At 45.8% G+C, this 18,282-nt stretch overlaps 1 protein-coding gene across 1 annotated transcript; it reads left to right on the forward strand.

The window, feature by feature from the left end:
• Positions 1 to 617: 617 nt before the first annotated feature.
• On the forward strand, positions 618 to 17,039 carry COIL (coilin). The gene is made up of 7 exons (XM_081181375.1): positions 618 to 896; positions 5,908 to 7,078; positions 8,824 to 8,910; positions 11,520 to 11,567; positions 13,755 to 13,824; positions 14,409 to 14,497; positions 16,831 to 17,039. The coding sequence occupies exons 1-7, from the start codon at positions 634 to 636 to the stop codon at positions 16,918 to 16,920; spliced, it is 1,818 nt and encodes a 605-aa protein (XP_081037501.1). The 5' UTR covers positions 618 to 633; the 3' UTR covers positions 16,921 to 17,039.
• The last annotated feature ends 1,243 nt before the right edge of the window (positions 17,040 to 18,282 follow it).

Below are 18,282 nucleotides of genomic sequence, written 5' to 3' on the forward strand. Positions count from 1 at the left end.
CCAAAAGGATCTGGATTGCATCCTTACAATGGAAAACCTACAACGCTGCTTCTCTGTCCCGGACCAACACACACACACAGCAACAACAGTACACATAAAGCACAACCCAGCTGTTTCAGCTACTTTCCAGAGAAACCAGGAGACAATCTTCAAGCCTGGATGGAGAATAATGTGGTTATTTTCTTCTGCAAACTGCATAAATTATGCAAACAGACAAACTTCACTTGAACCGTGAAGGGTCTGCAGCTACTCTTATAATGCTTGCTGCTTTGGGTTGCTTTCCGTTTCATATTCCTGAGAACTACTACCTTAGCTGCAACCAGTTATGGAGAACTTTGGTGCTTCCTAGTTTTGAGTCATGAACATTGCAACTACTGTAATTGGTTTAAAATGTCCATGGAAACATAAAGTGCTGGGAGAAATCTTAATTTTTTTAAAATGTCCATCTCTCTCTCTCACACGCATACATGTGAAAGATTGTGATTCTTATTATTTGTTCACTTAACAAGACGCATGCTGCTTGCAACTTTTAAAATCAATAAAGCTTTTTCGCTTTTCGTCCCTCGCGGGGCGCCGTAGCGGAGGCTCCTCCCATCTCCCTTTCCCCGACCTTCCTCTCCCGCCCTCACCAAGATGGCGGCGGCCACCGGCGGCGGCGGCGAGGCCCCCGTGCGCCTCCGGCTGCTCTTCGACTACCCTCCGCCGGGGACGCCGGCCTGCGGGCTGTGCTGGCTGCTCCTGGAGCCCCGCCAGGTGCGCCTCGTCACCGACCTGAGCAGCCTCGTCCGGGACAAGTTCGGCTTCAGCCACCGCGCCAAGCTCAGCCTCTTCCTCGACGGGGCGCTGCTGCCGCCCACCGAGAGCGCCAGGATCGTGAGGGACAACGACTCTCTCCGGTGGGGCTGAGAAGGGCGCTCAGGGGGTGTGAAAGAAAGAGGGCTGGGTCGGGGGGGAGTGAGAGTCGCCCTCGGGCCCCCCAACCTGCCCCACTTTGAACGAACCAGCAGGTGACTTATGTTTAGGGGCAGCCTTTCTCAACCTGTGGGTCCCCAGATGTTGTTGGACTACAACTCCCATCACCCTTAGCTAGCAAGGCCAGAGCTCAGGGATGATGGGAGTTGTAGTCCAACAACCTCTGGGGACCCACAGATTGAGAACTGCTGGGGGGTGTTCCCCACCCCTTTGTTCTGGCAAAATACAGGACGGGACAATTGGGGGTGGGTGGTAGGACTCCCCCCCCCCATCTGGAGCTCAGAAGGTACAGTGGTGCCCTGCAAGACGAATGCCTCGCAAGACGGAAAACCCGCTAGACGAAAGGGTTTTCCGTTTTTGAGCTGCTTCGCAAGATGATTTTCCCTATGGGCTTGCTTTGCAAGACGAAAACGTCTTGCAAGTGTTCCGATTTTTTTCGCTTCCCGCCTTTTTTCTAAGCCGCTAATAGCCTTTTAGCCGCTAAGCCTTTATGGTCCGCCCCTGCCACTTAATGGATCCAAATGGTTTCCAGAGAGTGGTAGGGGATGCTTTATCCCATGTTGATGGCCTTTCAGCTGATTCCCTGGTGGCCCGCTGGAATGTGGAGTTAACCAGGGCTATTGACTGTTTGGCTCCGAAGCGCCCTCTCCGATTGCATGGAGCCCGGACAGCCCCGTGGTTTTCCACGGATCTGAGGGCAATGAAACAATCGTTGAGACAGCTAGAGCGCCGGTGGTGGATAACTCATTCCGAATCTGACCGGACACAGGTTAGAGCTCAACGTCGAGCCTACCAAGTGGCGATAGCGACGGCGAAGAAGAATTTCTTCACCGCCTCTATTGCATCTGCAGAAAACAGCAGCAGGAGACTTTTTCAGGTGGTTCACAATTTAGCGGAACCACCTGCAACATCGGGGCCCAGTACGGGCCACATGTTCTCCTGCAATGATTTTGCAAAGTTTTTTGCAGATAAAATCGCTCAGATTCGGGAAGAAGTAGACTCCACCGTGGGAGCAGGGCTGGGGCGGGAGAGTGCTAGAGTTCTGTCTAGTCAAGTTGAGTGGGATCAATTCCAATCTGTTACCTCCGAGGATGTGGACAGGCTGCTTGGACGAGTGAAACCAACCACCTGTCTCCTGGATCCATGCCCATCCTGGCTTATAAAAGCTAGCCGGGAAGGACTGGGCAATGGGCTTCGTGGGGTGGTGAATGCTTCCCTCCATGAGGGAGCCTTCCCAGACCCGCTGAAAGAGGCGGTTATTAAACCGCTTCTTAAAAAACCATCTTTAGATGCGGCCACGATGGCCAACTATCGCCCAGTCTCAAATCTTCCATTCCTGGGCAAGGTGATTGAGCGAGCGGTTGCCGAACAACTCCAGGCACGCCTGGAAGAAGCGGACCATTTGGATCCCTTCCAGTCGGGATTCAGGCCTCATCATGGGACTGAAACTGCCTTGGTCGCACTGGTTGATGATCCCCGGCAGGCTAGGGACAAAGGTGAGAGCTGTTTCCTAGTTCTGCTGGATCTCTCAGCGGCGTTTGATACCATCGACCATAGCATCCTTCTGGACCGTCTTGAGGGGCTGGGAGCTGGGGGCACTGTTATACAGTGGTTCCGCTCCTTCCTCCTGGGCCATGTTCAGAAAGTGGTGGTGGGGGATGAGTGTTCAGACCCCTGGGCTCTCACTTGTGGGGTGCCTCAGGGTTCTGTCCTCTCCCCCATGCTTTTCAACATTTACATGTGGCCGCTGGGAGAGATCATCAGGAGGTTTGGGCTGGGTGTTCATCAGTATGCGGATGATACCCAGCTCTACCTCTCTTTTAAATCAGAACCAGTGAAGGCGGTGAAGGTCCTGTGTGAGTGTCTGGACGCGGTTGGAGGATGGATGGCGGCTAACAGATTGAGGTTGAATCCTGACAAGACAGAAGTACTGTTTTTGGGGGACAGGAGGCGGGCAGGTGTGGAGGATTCCCTGGTCCTGAATGGGGTACCGTATTTTTCGCCCTATAGGACACACCGGCCCATAGGACGCACCTATTTTTTGAGGGGGGAAATCAAAGGAAAAAATTTGATTTCCCCCCAGGTTTGCCCAAGCTAGAAGAGGGAGACGGAGCACTTCGTCTCCCTCTTCTGCCTTCAGGGACAGCCTCCCAAGCCTCTGTGGGGCAGCACACTGCGCAGCCCAGCAGAGGCTTTGTGCAACCATCCCAAGCTAGAAGAGGGAGATGGAGTGCTCCATCTCCCTCTTCTGCCTTCAGGGACAGCTTGGCCCGCTATCCCCCGAGCTTGTGGGGCTGGCGGGGGGAGAAGCAGGCTTGCTTCTCCCCCCGCCAGCCTCCAGATCAGGTCAGGGAATAGCGGGATGGCGGCGCTCCGCCATCCCCCTATCCCCCGAGCTTGTGGGGCTGGCGGGGGGGAGAAGCAGGCTTGCTTCTCCGCCCGCCAGCCTCCAGATCAGGTCGGGGAATAGGGGGATGGCGGAGCGCTGCCATCCCGCTATTCCCCGACCTGATCTGGAGGTTGTGGGGCTGGCGGGGGGGAGAAGCAGGCTTGCTTCTCCCCCCGCCAGCCTCCAGATCAGGTCGGGGAATAGCGGGGTGGCGGCGCTGCGCCTCCCCGCTGTCCCCAGCTTTTGGGTGCAGGCTGCTGCCCGCAAGCCTTGCGAGCCCGCGGGACATCCCGCCGGGCTTGCAAGACTTGGGATAGCTTCCTGAAGCCTGGAGAGCGAGAGGGGTCGGCGCGCACGGACCCCTCTCGCTCTCCAGGCTTCAGCGAAAGCCTGCATTCGCCCCATAGGACGCACCCAGATTTCCCCTTCATTTTTGGAGGGGAAAAAGTGTGTCTTATAGGGCGAAAAATACGGTAACTGTGCCCCTGAAGGACCAGGTGCGCAGCCTGGGAGTCATTTTGGACTCACAGCTGTCCATGGAGGCACAGGTCAAATCTGTGTCCAGGGCAGCTGTTTACCAGCTCCATCTGGTACGTAGGCTGAGACCCTATCTGCCTGCGGACTGTCTCGCCAGAGTGGTGCATGCTCTGGTTATCTCCCGCTTGGACTACTGCAATGCACTCTACGTGGGGCTACCTTTGAAGGTGACTCGGAAACTACAACTAATCCAGAATGCGGTAGCTAGACTGGTGACTGGGAGCGGCCGCCGAGACCATATAACACCGGTCTTGAAAGACCTGCATTGGCTCCCAGTACGTTTCCGAGCACAATTCAAAGTGTTGGTGCTGACCTTTAAAGCCCTAAACGGCCTCGGTCCAGTATACCTGAAGGAGCGTCTCCACCCCCATCATTCTGCCCGGACGCTGAGGTCCAGCGCCGAGGGCCTTCTGGCGGTTCCCTCATTGCGAGAAGCAAAGCTACAGGGAACCAGGCAGAGGGCCTTCTCGGTAGTGGCGCCCGCCCTGTGGAACGCCCTTCCAGCAGATGTCAAAGCGATAAACAACTACCTGACATTCAGGAGACATCTTAAGGCAGCCCTGTTCAGGGAAGTTTTTAACGTGTGATATTTTATTGTATTTTTGGTTTTTATGGAAGCCGCCCAGAGTGGCTGGGGAGGCCCAGCCAGATGGGCGGGGTATAAATAATAAATTATTATTATTATTATTATTATTATTATTATTATTATTATTATATTTAATAGCTGCTAAGCCTTTAATAGCCGCTAAACCCTAATAGCGCTAATCCGCTAAGCCGCTAATAGGGTTGCTTCGCAAGACGAAAAATCCGCTAGACGAAGAGACTCGCGGAACGGATTAATTTCGTCTTGTGAGGCACCACTGTATTATTATTATTGTTTTATTATTTGAGTTTGTAGACCGCTCTATACCCGGAGGTATCCGGGTGGTTCACAGAAAAGATCATAACATATATACAGTGGTACCTCGGGTTACATATGCTTCAGGTTACACACTCCGCTAACCCAGAAATAGTACCTCAGGTTGAGAACTTTGCTTCAGGATAAGAACAGAAATCGTGCTCTGGCGGCACAGCGGCAGCAGGAGGCCCCATTAGCTAAAGTGGTGCTTCAGGTTAAGAACAGTTTCAGGTTAAGAACAGACCCCCGGAACAAATTAAGCACTTAACCCGAGGTACCACTGTAATCAGAATAAAAAGAGCAACCCAATATCAACCCCACCCCCACCCCAAAAAGAGCCACATTTTAAAAGAGTATAGAATGTCAAACACATCAACCAAAGGCCTGGTTAAAAAGGAACGGTAGAGGCAAAATACATTCCAAGGTATGAACTCCAGGTTACAGATATCTTTTACACATACGCACTATGCCAGGCATAGCCAAACTTGGCCCTCCAGAGGTTTTGGGACTACAACTCCCACCATCCCTAGCTAACATAAGGTTACCAGTTGTCCACGTTTCCTGGGGACAGTCCCCGTTTCTACAAATCAGTCCCCATACAAAATCCATTGAAGTTGAAAAGTGCCCCTGGATTCATTGAAAAAAATCTGGTAACCTTAAGCTAACAGGACCAGTGGTCAGGGATGATGGGAATTGTAGTCCCCAGACATCTGGAGGGCCACATTTGGCCATGCCTGCACTATGCATACTGTTGCTAGCTAAAAGTTATTATTTATTGAGTTTCTATACCACCAATCCCTGGAGGTCTCAGGGCAGTTCACAGAAAAAGATCACAACATATATAATCAGAATAAAAAGAGCAACCCAATTAAAAAAACCTCAGAAAAGAGCCACATTTTAAAAGGGTATAGGATGCCAAACAGATTGACCAAAGGCTTGGTTAAAAAGGAACATGAAACACACACTGCAAACATGTTGTTCAACTGAAATCCCTAAGATTTCTTTGCCAGTGTAGGATTAAAGTTTGGCACGAATGGATGTTTTTAGAGTAACAATGTATAAATGATGCCATGATCATAACAGAACTTTCTCTTGCATGATATCCCGACAGAGTCAAATTGGAGGAAGTTATCGAGGAAGAAGATAATGATAAAATTGCCAACGGTTTTCGTAACCAATCAAAAAAACGAAGGAAACGACGCCGGCAGAAGTTGGAAGTGAAAGATTCTGACAGCGAAGATGAAGGTCACAAAAAAAGAAAGAAGGGCAAATGGAACTGCGAGCGTCTTTCTTGTCAGGAAGAGAGCGCTGCAAACATTCAGGACCCAAAGGCCCTTAAGAAAAGGAAAAACGCGATTGGAAGATCCTCTGCCACAGACAGCGAGAGCGATGATAGTACTTGCCATTCCAAGAAGTTAAAAAAAAAAGTTGACCGGGAAAAAGAGAAGGGAGCAACCAAAGATAAAAAGAAAAGGAGAAAAGAAAAAGCCATAGAAATAAATAACACTTCACAAAAGACCAACAAGACTTTTTCTTTTAGCCCTAGCCAAAAAAGTGCAGCGAAAACCCCAGTAGGACAGTCCGGCACAAAGAAACGTGAAACCTCAAGCGACTCCTCCACTTCATCAAGCGAGAGTGACCACAATATAGCAGATGCAAAACGAAAACACTTGCATCAAACTAAGGTGGCATCACAGCACGTAAACAAACCACAACTGGCTTCTTCTGCGAAATCGGCTGGTAAAGTTGCCGCTAAACAGAAAGGCAGTGATAGTCCCAAGGCAGCATGTAGTAAAAAAGCCAAGAGTCCGTCCTCAAGTTCAGATTCAGATTCTACTTCAGGAGAGCAGGAGGAGCAGAAGAGCAATAACTTGAAAAGTAAGCCGCCATATAATAGCCAAGGAACTGCGGGAGGCCCAGCTTCAAAGAGCAAACCTAAAAGCTCCTCTTCAGAATCTGATAGCTCAGACTCGGAGGCTTGCACTGCTAAGAAACCCAAGACAAATTCTGCAGTCAGCCAGGCGTTGGGAGGGAATGGCAGGAAACAGCTGCCAGCTGTCACTTGTGGACCAGAAATAAGTCCCAGCGACAGCAGGCGGGGTCGTGGCAGAGGAGAAAACCCCTTTTGGAGAGGGCCTAGGGTCCGTGGCTGTCGTGGGATGATGAGGGGCCGGGGAAGAGGAAGGGGAGAGAATCTTAACTTCTTCCACAATTACAACGGTGAGCAGCAAAAGCAGCAACAGTTGCACGAAGTAGCAACAAACTCTTCAGTTATTATACAGGTGAGTCTGCTGGCGACTGCCTGCTTTAGTCTCCATTAACATTAAATAAGTTGGAGTTATTGTTATTAAATATACCAAGAAAAAAGCACACCAAGAACTCAGGCCAATGTAAGTTTCAATAGTGGGACTGGTCCCTACTCACAAATCAATAGTCAATAGTAACAAAAACTAATCCATTCAAACGTATGTATTCTGACAAGGATTACAAACTCAAATAGAGATTACAAACTCTAACAGAGATTACAAACCCAAACTCATAAAGACAGGAATAATACAATAATTCGTTACAAAGATTTTCTCTTTTTCACTTGACAATAATGTTGATCCTTATAATTTATCAGCTTGCAGATGAAGACTCAGTTTCAATCATAGAGCAGAAGTCAGAAGTCAATTATGGATTAGAAACCAGGACAGGGCCCTGTTTCGATGTATTCACCTTCATCAGCTGGAAGTATCAAATATTACATGAAAATACATTTTAATTCTAAATTATCATAAATTATAAAACAGTATTATGTACCATTTGGTTCCTTACCTAATTTTTGAAGGGTCGTGTAAGTTTGAAGACTTTCAGATAAATATATCCTGTTATTTTCTACGTTTCTCAAGGATAACAACTGAAAATAATATTAATAATAATTACATGTGTTGAATCAAATTAAAAACTCTAAGGCAGCATATAATCATATGATTCCTCACCTACATGTGGGTAGATCAACGTGTATCTTGAGCTGTTCTCGATGGAACACTGTTTGATAACTCACAAAATTAAAAGAAAAACTGGTGTAAAGCAAAGCGTGTAACTGTTAGTGTGATCGTGATGACCCTGCCTACACCCTAAATTACGTACAAAATAGTAGCCCACAAATGAGCATTGTGGGTGAAGAAATCCAGTGCTGCCGTTCTGCTTGCAGAAAAGGTTTAGCTTAAGAGAATGGGAGATGGTTTTTTGCTGATTTTCTACTGTAGTCCCCTGGAAATCTGTTCCAGGGAGTTGAAGTACTCTTCAGGGCAGCATGGAAGGAGGTGCTGGGGGAAGGGGGAATTGGAAAAAGGGATATAAAATAATAATAATAATAATAATAATAATAATAATAATAATAATAATAATAATAATAATAAAAAATAATTAACTACCCTTCACCATAAGGTCCCTGGTAAAGCAATTTAAAATCAGAAGAATAGAGTGGACCTAAACGTGTACCTTGGGTGTCAAAAACCAAGATGAAGAGGTGTGTCTTTAGCATATGATGAAAATCATACAGTGAAAGTAAAATACACATCTGTGGGAAGGGAATTCCACAACTTAGGGGCTGCCACAGATATTGCCCTTTCCCAGATCTCCCTCCAAAACTTCTGAGGGCAGTGGCTTCCCCTCTACTGATCTTAAGACCTGAAGGTTATAGAGAAAGAAAACATTTTCCAGATGTTAGCAAACACTTCCACGGCCTCAGAAAACTTTCAGCAATTGGAACAGCAGCATTGGGTTTCATATTTTGTCGCCTGCAGAGGAAATATAGATACCTCTGAAACCTGACGAGCAGGACATGAAGGTGGTGGCTTTCCATCCCTGGTTGTTCCCAATATCTGGAACCCAGGTAGAGTGCATCTGCATGTGGAAGTTCTCTCATTGCCTCTGGCTTTTCCTGCAATTTCCCCCTGCCATCTTTTGCCCTCTATATCACATTAATGCTCTTCACTGGGTTTGATTGTGGATGATAATGTTTTTAATCATTGTTTCACAGAATCCACCAGAAGCTCCTAAGAAGGACTATAGCATATTGCCTCTGTTAGCTGCTCCTCCACAAGTAGGAGAGAAAATTGCCTTTAAGGTATGAAATCTCAAAACATTTTTGTTCCTCGCTTCTTGCTTAGATAATTTTTATCCTGCTCTTCCGTCATCTTGCAAGCTGTATGGAGGGAAGACACTAGTAACATTGGCAGGAATTTGAGGGCTGGAGTCAAGACTTCTTATGATGAGTGTGTTAGCACATTCTGTTGGGTGAGGTAGACTAAAAAATACACACTTGTAGTGTTAACGTAGTTCTGGCATGAAGTCTTTAACTCCTCTAACATCTGTTTTAGGTGGCTATGATTCTTGAAAGGTCATATTCTCGCCTATTTGCATATGTACTTGGTAGGATTAAATTGTTTCTTGCACTCTGTTAACCTTGCTGGAAAAAAGGAGTGCAATACATAATAAGAACTGCAAACAGAAGTCCGAGAAGACTGCACAAATACTTAGGTAAATTACTTAAATTAAAAATGTGTATTTAAACTGAAAATACAAACCCTAGGAAGATACCGGCTGGCTAAAAAGAAAAGAAACTTTGTCTCTCTAACAGTTGTTAAATGGTGAGCAACCACCATTGTTGATGATGCTTTCGACATAATTTCTCCTTCAGGCTCAAAATCGGATTAAAGATAATAATAAGAATAATTTATTATTTATACCCCACCCAGTCACTCTGGGCGGCTCCCAACATCATCATCATCATCATCATCATGCGATCAAACATTAAAAACGTCCCTAAACAGGGCTGCCTTCAGATGTCTTCTAAAAGTCAGTTGTTTATTTCCTTGACATCTGATGGGAGGGCGTTCTATAGGAAGGGTGCCACTACCGAGAAGGCCCTCTGCCTGGTTCCCTGTAACCTCACTTCTCGCAGGGAGGGAACTGCCAGAAGGCCCTCGGAGCTGGACCTCAGTGTCTGGGCTGAACGATGGGGATGGAGACGTTCCTTCAGGTATACTGGGCTGAGGCCGTTTAGGGCTTTAAAGGTCAGCACCAACACTTTGAATTGTGCTCGGAAACATACTGGGAGCCAATGTTGGTCTTCCAGGACCGGTGTTATATGGTCTTGGTGGCCACTCAATAGGTGCATCAGTAGGTGGTTCCTGCGGGGACTAGTAGGGCAGCTACTCTATCAGAGATGTTACCAGAGAAGGAGAGTCAGATGGAGACCTCATCATCATCCACGAACAGGCACATCCAAGTAGAAACCATTCAGAGCTGTCTTATGTGAAGTCAGGCAACATGTCCACCTAGCCCGCTATTGTTTGCTCTGGTTGTTGTCCACAGTTCTAGACTTGAGGAAGAAGCTTCTCCAGCCTTGCAACTTTTAAATGCTAGGGACTGAACCTGGGACTTGATTACTTGCGAACAGGGACCAGAGTTCCTACTATTCTGACATCTAGATCAGCTGATGTGCCCCCTTCCTCAGTTTAGATAAATTAATGCATCAATGTGTGTGTGGTTCCTGCCCCCCCAGAAAAATCCAATTTAGATTTATATTGTTCTCTCAGAGTGTTTGTTGTGGGGGAGGAAGGGAAAAGAGAATGTTAGCCGCTTTGAGACTCCTTTGGGTAGTAAATAATAATAATAATAATAATAATAATAATAATAATAATAATAATAATAATAATAATAATAATAATAATAATAAATTTATACTCCGCCCTTCCCAGCCAAGGCCGGGCTCAGGGCAGCTAACAAGCAATAATAAAAACAAGTTGAATGACTACAACTTAAAAATAAGATTAAAATACAACATTAAAATATTGAAACTTTAAAATACTAAAATGCAGCCTCATCACAGGAGGAGAAAGGAAAAAAAGGAAGAGGGGGAGGGAATCAAATTGGCTCCAAGCCAAAGGCCAGGCGGAACAACTCTGTCTTACAGGCCCTGCGGAAAGAAATCAGATCCTGCAGGGCCCTGGTCTCATGAGGCAGAGCGTTCCACCAGGCCGGAGCCAGTGCTGAAAAGGCCCTGGCTCTGGTTGAGGCTAATCTGACTTCCTTAGGGCCCGGGACCACTAGGGTGTTGCAATTTATGGACCTTGAGGCTCTCCGTGGGGCATACGGGGAGAGGCGGTCTCGTAGGTACAAGGGTCCTAGGCCGTGAAGGGCTTTAAAGGTCAAAAGCAGCACCTTAAATCTGACCCTGTACTCCACCGGGAGCCAGTGCAGCTTGAAAAGCACTGGGTGAATATGCTCCCATGGCAGAGACCCCGTGAGGAGCCTCGCTGCAGCATTCTGCACCCGCTGGAGAAGAAAGAAAAAAATACATAAAAGAAATAAAATAAAATAAAAAGATTGACTTCCTTTGACCACTATATGGTTCCTATAATCTCATATCTTGGTTGTCTATAATCATTTTACACATTTTGGAGAGACAATTTGTTTACCTGTGGAGTTTTTAATCTAGGCTAAGCCAATCATAATTATGGGAACTTGCTTTTCTCATATAATTTGCAAAGACATCCCATTCTGATTTTTCCACTCGGTTGGTTTCTTACTAATTCTGTTAGTCTTACTAGTTTGAGATACTCACTTAATTTTAATAACCATTCTTCTTTTGTTGGAATTGTGTTGCTTTTCCAGAAAAGGAAAAGGATTACCAGCTTGTCTCATGCTTTCTGTTTGATTTTCTTTCAACAGCTTTTGGAGCTAACTGAAAATTACACTCCTGAAGTATCTGATTATAAGGTATTGAGACTGACTACTGTTCGTTGTGTTTTGATGGTATTTTTTTTTTTAGCTAGATTGCATCTTGGCCTTTTAATATTGCCATTTCTCATTGTTTATTCTAATAACGGTTAAGAACATGAGACACATCAGAAGGTTGCATAGTTCAAATTTGGATTCACCAAGCTTTTAGAATCATAGAGTGGAAGAGAACTATCCCAAGAAAATCCACTACATAGTAAAGGTAAAGGGACCCCTGACCATTAGGTCCAATCGTGACCAACTCTGGGGTTGCGGCACTCAACTCACTTTATTGGCCAAGGGAGCCAGTGTACAGCTTCCGGGTCATGTGGCCAGCATGACTAAGCGGCTTCTGGCGAACCAGAGCAGCGCACAGAAACACCGTTTACCTTCCCGCCAGAGCGGTACCTATTTATCTACTTGCACTTTGACGTGCTTTCGAACTGCTAGGTTGGCAGGAGCAGGGACTGAGCAACGGGAGCTCACCCCGTTGTGGGGATTTGAACCGCCGACCTTCTGATCGGCAAGTCCTAGGCTCTGTGGTTTAACCCACAGCACCACCCACGTCCCTTTTATAGTATTATACGTTTAATGCCCAGGAGCAAAGGGAAAGAGAGAAACATGCACTGCTAACTTTTTGCCAGTGGGGGAGCCTTCATCTTCCGAATGAGCATCTGTTTTGTGTGGCTTAATAAAATAAATGAACATTCCATGAACTTTGTCTGTATACATTTGCTAAGAATTTGTCAGTATGCAGGAAAGAATCCAGATTATTTGTTTCATTTATATATCACCTGTTACTCCGTGGAGCTCAAGGCAACGCAGATGATTCTCCCCTCCCCGTTTTATCCTCACAACAACCTTGAGAGGTAGGATAGTCTGGAAGACGGTGACTGTCCCAAGGTCACCCAGGGAGCTCCATGGCTTAGTGGACATTCAAGCCCTGGTCTCCTAGGTCATAGGCCAACACTCTATAACCATTGTACCATACAGTCTCATAGTGCATACCAGGGTTTCCCAAACTTAGGTCTCCAGCTGTTTTTGGACTACAATTTCCATCATCCCTGGCCACTGGTCCTGCTAGCTCAGGGTGATGAGAGTTGTAGTCCAAAAACAGCTGGGGACCCAAGTTTGAGAAACCCTGGTGTACAGCAAGAAGCCTGTGCAGGTGGGTATTCACTTACTTAGGAAAAAGTAAAGGAGTGTTCTCAGCACCTGTTGGGGTGGGGAATGCTCTGGAATGACCCCATTTTCTTGACAGGGAGCAGTTTCTTCCATAAGAGGCGTTTAGAATTTGAAGCTGCTTCTGTGCTGGTCCTGGCTTCTGATTCAATTTTTGAGTGTGAAATTGTTAATTCACACATACACATACTGCATTCCTTTGTGAGGATCTCTGCCTATGAAGATTAAACCACCCAAGGTTAAAGGAGAGAAATCAGGCTTTGCCCTTGCTACAGCAGTGTCTGTTCAGTTCAAAGGTTATTTCCCCCCATAGGAACAAATGGTACTAATTCACTGTACATGTGATAGAGAAAGGCAGATCAGGCATGGACTAATGCTGCTCTCTCTCTGTTGAGCCTGCTACTGAGAATCAAGCCTGCTCTTATCCTTAGCCCCGTCCATGAGTTCTGTTCCTGGGTCACCCTTGAGTGTGACGGAACATTCAGAACTGACTTGTGTATATAATGGCATTCTAATGATTTATGCTGATCTATTGCAATTTGTGGGAGGCGGGTGGCGCTGTGGGTTAAACCACAGAGCCTAGGACTTGCCAATCAGAAGGTTGGTTTGAATCCTCACGACGGGGTGAGCTCCCGTTGCTCGGTCCCAGCTCCTGCCAACCTAGCAGTTCGAAAGCACGTCAATGTGCAAGTAAATAAATAGGTACCGCTCTGGCGGGAAGGTAAACGGCGTTTCCGTGCACTGCTCTGGTTCACCACATGCGGCTTAGTCATGCTGGCCACATGACCCGGAAGCTGTATGCCGGCTCCCTCGGCCAATAAAGCGAGATGAGCGCCGCAACCCCGGAGTCGGCCACGACTGGACCTAATGGTCAGGGGTCCCTTTACCTTTATTGCAGTTTGTACAGGATTGAAATGTGGGACAGATGACATTTGTCCATTTGTTCTCGACCTAGAATAAACACCGCGTTTCTTCCTTTCTCTTTTTTCATTTTTCCTTTTCAAGGAAGGAAAAATTGTCAGTTGGAATCCTGCTAACAAACAGCTAGAACTTGAAATTCTTTCTTTCTCATCAGGTAAGAGATACACAGCTTCGGAGTTGAATGTGAATATGGGTTGTATTCAAGCAAGTTCTACTTGGAGTAAACCCAGAAATTAATGGATAGCTCAGTTGGTTAGAGTGTGGTTCTGATAATGCCAAGGCTGGAGTTTGATCCCCATATGATACAGCGGCATATTCCTGCACTGTGGGGGGTTGTACTAAATGATCCTTAGGGTCCCTTCCAACTCTAGAATTCTATGATTCTATGACCCAAGTTAGTCATGTTCATTCATTTCAGTGGTTCTGCTCTCACAACTAATATTGGCTACATCCCAGTATATTTTCTCATATAAAGGCAGCAACTTCTCTTTTAAAGTTGACTTTTCTTTACTAATTGTACGCCATTCTGCTTTAACTGCACGTTACAGTGCGATTGTTTATGCATCAGAAATAAGTCCCACTGTGTTAAATGGGACTTACTCCCAGGAAAGTGGTTATAGGATTGCAGCCCCAATTGCATAACCACCCTTGCAACTTCCAGTCACATTCTAAGTACCTCCAAACCTTTGTACGAATGTTCTAATTGTATTTGTTGTGGTTTTTGTTTCTTCTTTTAAGTTTCAAAAGAGCCAGGGAAGTTTGATCTGGTTTACCAGTCTGCAGATGGAGCCGAAAGAATAGAATATGCTGTATCTCACGATAGGAAGGTATGGGGGTAGCACTTTCTTGGAATTAATTTGCAGGAGCCTCCTTTAACATAATTCCAATGACCTTTTATTTTTTACCATATTTGTAGGGCACATTCCATTCTCTACTCAATTGCAGTGACTCTGTACGTGGAGGATTCTCAACCCTTTGCACTGCAAGTTACTTGTCTTATAGGACAGGCTAGAGGAGAGAGGAGAGGTATCCCAGACTGTCCCCCAACTGCCTGTAATATAGCATTTGTATGTGCCAAGATGTGTTTGGGGGAGACATGAGGGAACAGAGCTCTGTTGAGCCCTGCTGGAATTCTCTGTGCTGGAGGGTTTCATCCACATTGGAAGTGTATTCTCCTTATAGAGGAGACCTAGGACCCAGGTACCTACAGGACCGCCTCACCTGGTATGCCCCGCGGAGGACCTTAAGGTCCACAAATGACAACATTTTGGAGGTCCCAAGTCACAAGGTGGTTAGATTGGTCTCAACTAGGGCCAGGGCCTTTTCAGTACTGGCCCCGACTTGGTGGAACGCTCTGTCACAAGAGACTAGGGCCCTGAGGGACTTGACATCTTTCCACAGGGCCTGAAAGACAGAGCTGTTCCGCCTGGCCTTTGGTTTGGACTCAGTCTGACCCTTATGTTTCCCTCCCCTTGTAGTTTTGATCTATGGGCTACTTTTAAAATGAGGCTGCATTTTAAATTGCATTTTAACCTGTACAGTGGTACCTCGCAAGACGAATGCCTCGCAAGACAAAAAACTCGCTAGACGAAAGGTTTTTCCGTTTTCGATTTGCCTCGCAAGACGAAATTTCCCTATGGGCTTGCTTCGCAAGACGAAAACGTCTCACGGCTTTGTTTCCTTTGTCTAAAAACAAAGACATGTTTTGTTTATAAAGTTAATTTATTTTCCCTTCAATTTTTGAACTGCTCTTTACAGTATGTGTGACTTTAAAGAGCAGTTAATAAACTGTTGTTGTACCAAATTTGGCTTTGTTTGGACTTTTTTTGGCCATAGGAACGCATTAATTGATTTTCAATGCATTCCTATGGGATTTCGTGATTCGCAAGACGAAAAATTCGCTAGACGACAAAACTTGCGGAACGAATTAATTTCGTCTTGCGGGGCACCACTGTATTTTAAATTGCTCCCCCCATTATGTTTTTACTATAATTTTACTGGTGTTAGCAGCCCTGAGCCAGGCTCTGGCCAGGGAGGGCGGGGTATAAATAATTTTTTTTTATTATTATTATCATTATTATTACTACTATTATTATTTTGTGTTCGAAGGGCAATATCCAAATAATTTGGGGCAGCGTTCAACTAACTAGTCATTTTAGTGCAAAATTTACCACTAGTGCAAGGAGACTTTTCTGTGCCCTCACCAAATCTGCTCTAGGTTGGGGGAACCCTTGCAACATATTTAGGGGAGAAGGGAAAGCATGACGTTGCACACGGAGAAATCCTCGCGCTTACGGAACAATTGTATTTGTGCTGTGTTGAATGCAACCCTCATACTCAAAGCGGACCAAATGAAACCAGTCCATTGGTTTCACTGGTTCTCCTGTTGATTAAGACACTAAATATCACACCAAGAAATAAATTGGTACCAATACAAATTCTCTGTCTAGTTCCCTATTTTTAATACTTATAGAAGTCTGCATTGTTTCAGATGTTGTGTGCAAACAAAATACTGCTTAATCAATGCAAGTATACTAAAGTGCTGGCACTTTGTCTACTGTTTTAACTTAGAGCATGCAATCATTTTGACATTATTGCGATAGGAAGAAGCCTAGGTGACCTTTGGGTTTAACACGCTCCTTATCCAACGTGGCAACAGGGATGAGATTGGAAGCTTTCGCTTCTGCTTTTAATGAACTGCAGCTTTATGTGTCATTCAGCCCTGACAATCTGTCCCCCCCCCCCGAATTATTGTTTGCTTGAAATGAGGCAACTTCAAACAAGGTACACGAAGCTGGCTTGTTCAATAAGTCATAGAGATTTAACCACAGGTTGACTGAAATAAGTGAAGGCTTCTGAGCTCCTGATGGTCACATGCCCTGGGAAGTGGGAGGAAGCCTCAGGGTTGCTTAGACTCATTCCTGCCATGTTTATTATGATGCCTGAATGCAGCCAGGGAGAGAAACTGATTCAGCCTCGAAGCTATCAGACATAGGTCTTGTTCAGCAATTTGTCTCTTGGGCAAGCGTGTGTTAAAATTGATTTTATTATACAAAATAGTTTAATCACGTTAAATTTATTTAAAAGGGTTAATGCTGGTGAAATGGCATGTATCTGATCTGCTCATGTTGAGTCTTACATGCATTTTTCCCCCCTTTAGATAACTGAAAGTTGGGATGCGTTGATTGAGCCCAGACTAATAGTTGACCCTCCGAATAACGAATCAGGCATGGGAAATGGAAATCCCTAAGCTGTGAAGTTACTCATCTGTAAATAGTCTGTGAAATGCTGTCCTTCTGTTTCTGAAGATAGTGTATGCAAATTGCTGGGGTTTTTTCTAAAAAAAATAAAGGATTTCAAAAACTGAAATGAGGTTTAAGAAAAGTTTGTGCCATGGTTCGGGTGCTTGTTCTGAGATGTTTACATTAAGAGCCAAGTATTTTCATAGGGCTATGGAGTCTATTTCAGTGGAGGAACTTGATCAGCTCCCTGCCCTCTCCATTAAAGTGAACAATAGGGAGGTCAACATTTTGTTGGGAGTCTCTCCCATGGGTAAAATAAAAGGGGGAGGAAATAACTTCTCCAAGATTAGGTAATACAATTGTATTATGAAAGCATGCAAAACATACTTCCTGCAACCTAGCTGCCCATGATGGGGGTAAAAGCTCACAAACGGTCTGCAAGGGCTTCCTCATTCCTCATTCACAGAGGGTTGGCTTTTAGCAAGCTAAGCTATACATGCAGTAAAGGTAAAGGATGCAGGTGGCGCTGTGGTCTAAACCACTGAGTCTCTTGGGCTTGCCAGTCAGGTTGGCGGTTCAAATCCCCATGACGGGGTGAGCTCCTGTTGCTCTGTCCCAGCTCCTGCCAACCTAGCAGTTCGAAAGCATGCCAGTACGAGTAGATAAATAGGTACCACTGTGGCGGGAAGGTAAACGGCGTTTCCATGGGCTCTGGCTTCTATTGCGCCAGAAGCGGTTTAGTCATGCTGACACATGACCCGGAAAACTGTCTGTGGACAAACGCCGGCTCCCTCAGCCTGAAAGCGAGATGAACGTTGCAACCCCATAGTTGCCTTTGACTGGACTTCACCGTCCAGGGGTCCTTTACCTTTTTACCTTTTACATGCAGCAAACTGCCTCACCAAACAAAATTCAGAAATGTGCCTTTCACATAGGTGTACCTTACACAGGTGGGGGGGCATTGTGAGTGTGACTGGATACCGAGCACTTGACTCACTTTGGTTATGCATTTAGCATACTGCAAAAATTATGTAAGTGATATTACTGTTTACTGTTTGCAATGTCATGGATCACCTCCAGCTGAAATTATCAAGAGCACAAGCTGAACTTGCCAGCAAACAGTACAAGCTGGCGCAGCATCACGAAACCTGCTGCCATGTGCTGAGTCATGAAAGTGTGGCAACCCTACCTTTGGGCTAGGGTTCACTGTTGTTCAAACACTAGGAGAGATCATAATTTTAAAAATGCGTCTAAACTTGTGGGACGTGTGCTTCTCTCCACCACTCCCAATTAAACTAACGTCTCTTACACATAGCTGTCAACTTTTCCCTTTTCTTGCAAGGAATCCTATTTGGAATAAGGGAATTTCC

Source organism: Podarcis bocagei (genome assembly GCF_964188305.1).
Source record: "Podarcis bocagei genome assembly, chromosome: 2".
Classification (NCBI taxonomy): domain Eukaryota; kingdom Metazoa; phylum Chordata; class Lepidosauria; order Squamata; family Lacertidae; genus Podarcis; species Podarcis bocagei.

What these genes read in the sequence shown, in the direction of transcription:
- COIL (XM_081181375.1), top strand. Translation starts at nt 634, where the DNA reads ATGGCGGCGGCCACCGGCGGCGGCGGCGAGGCCCCCGTGCGCCTCCGG. An exon ending in GAGAGAAAATTGCCTTTAAG is followed by an intron (nt 8,911 to 11,519) that starts GTATGAAATCTC and finishes TTCTTTCAACAG; the next exon opens with CTTTTGGAGCTAACTGAAAA. An exon ending in CTGAAGTATCTGATTATAAG is followed by an intron (nt 11,568 to 13,754) that starts GTATTGAGACTG and finishes TTCCTTTTCAAG; the next exon opens with GAAGGAAAAATTGTCAGTTG.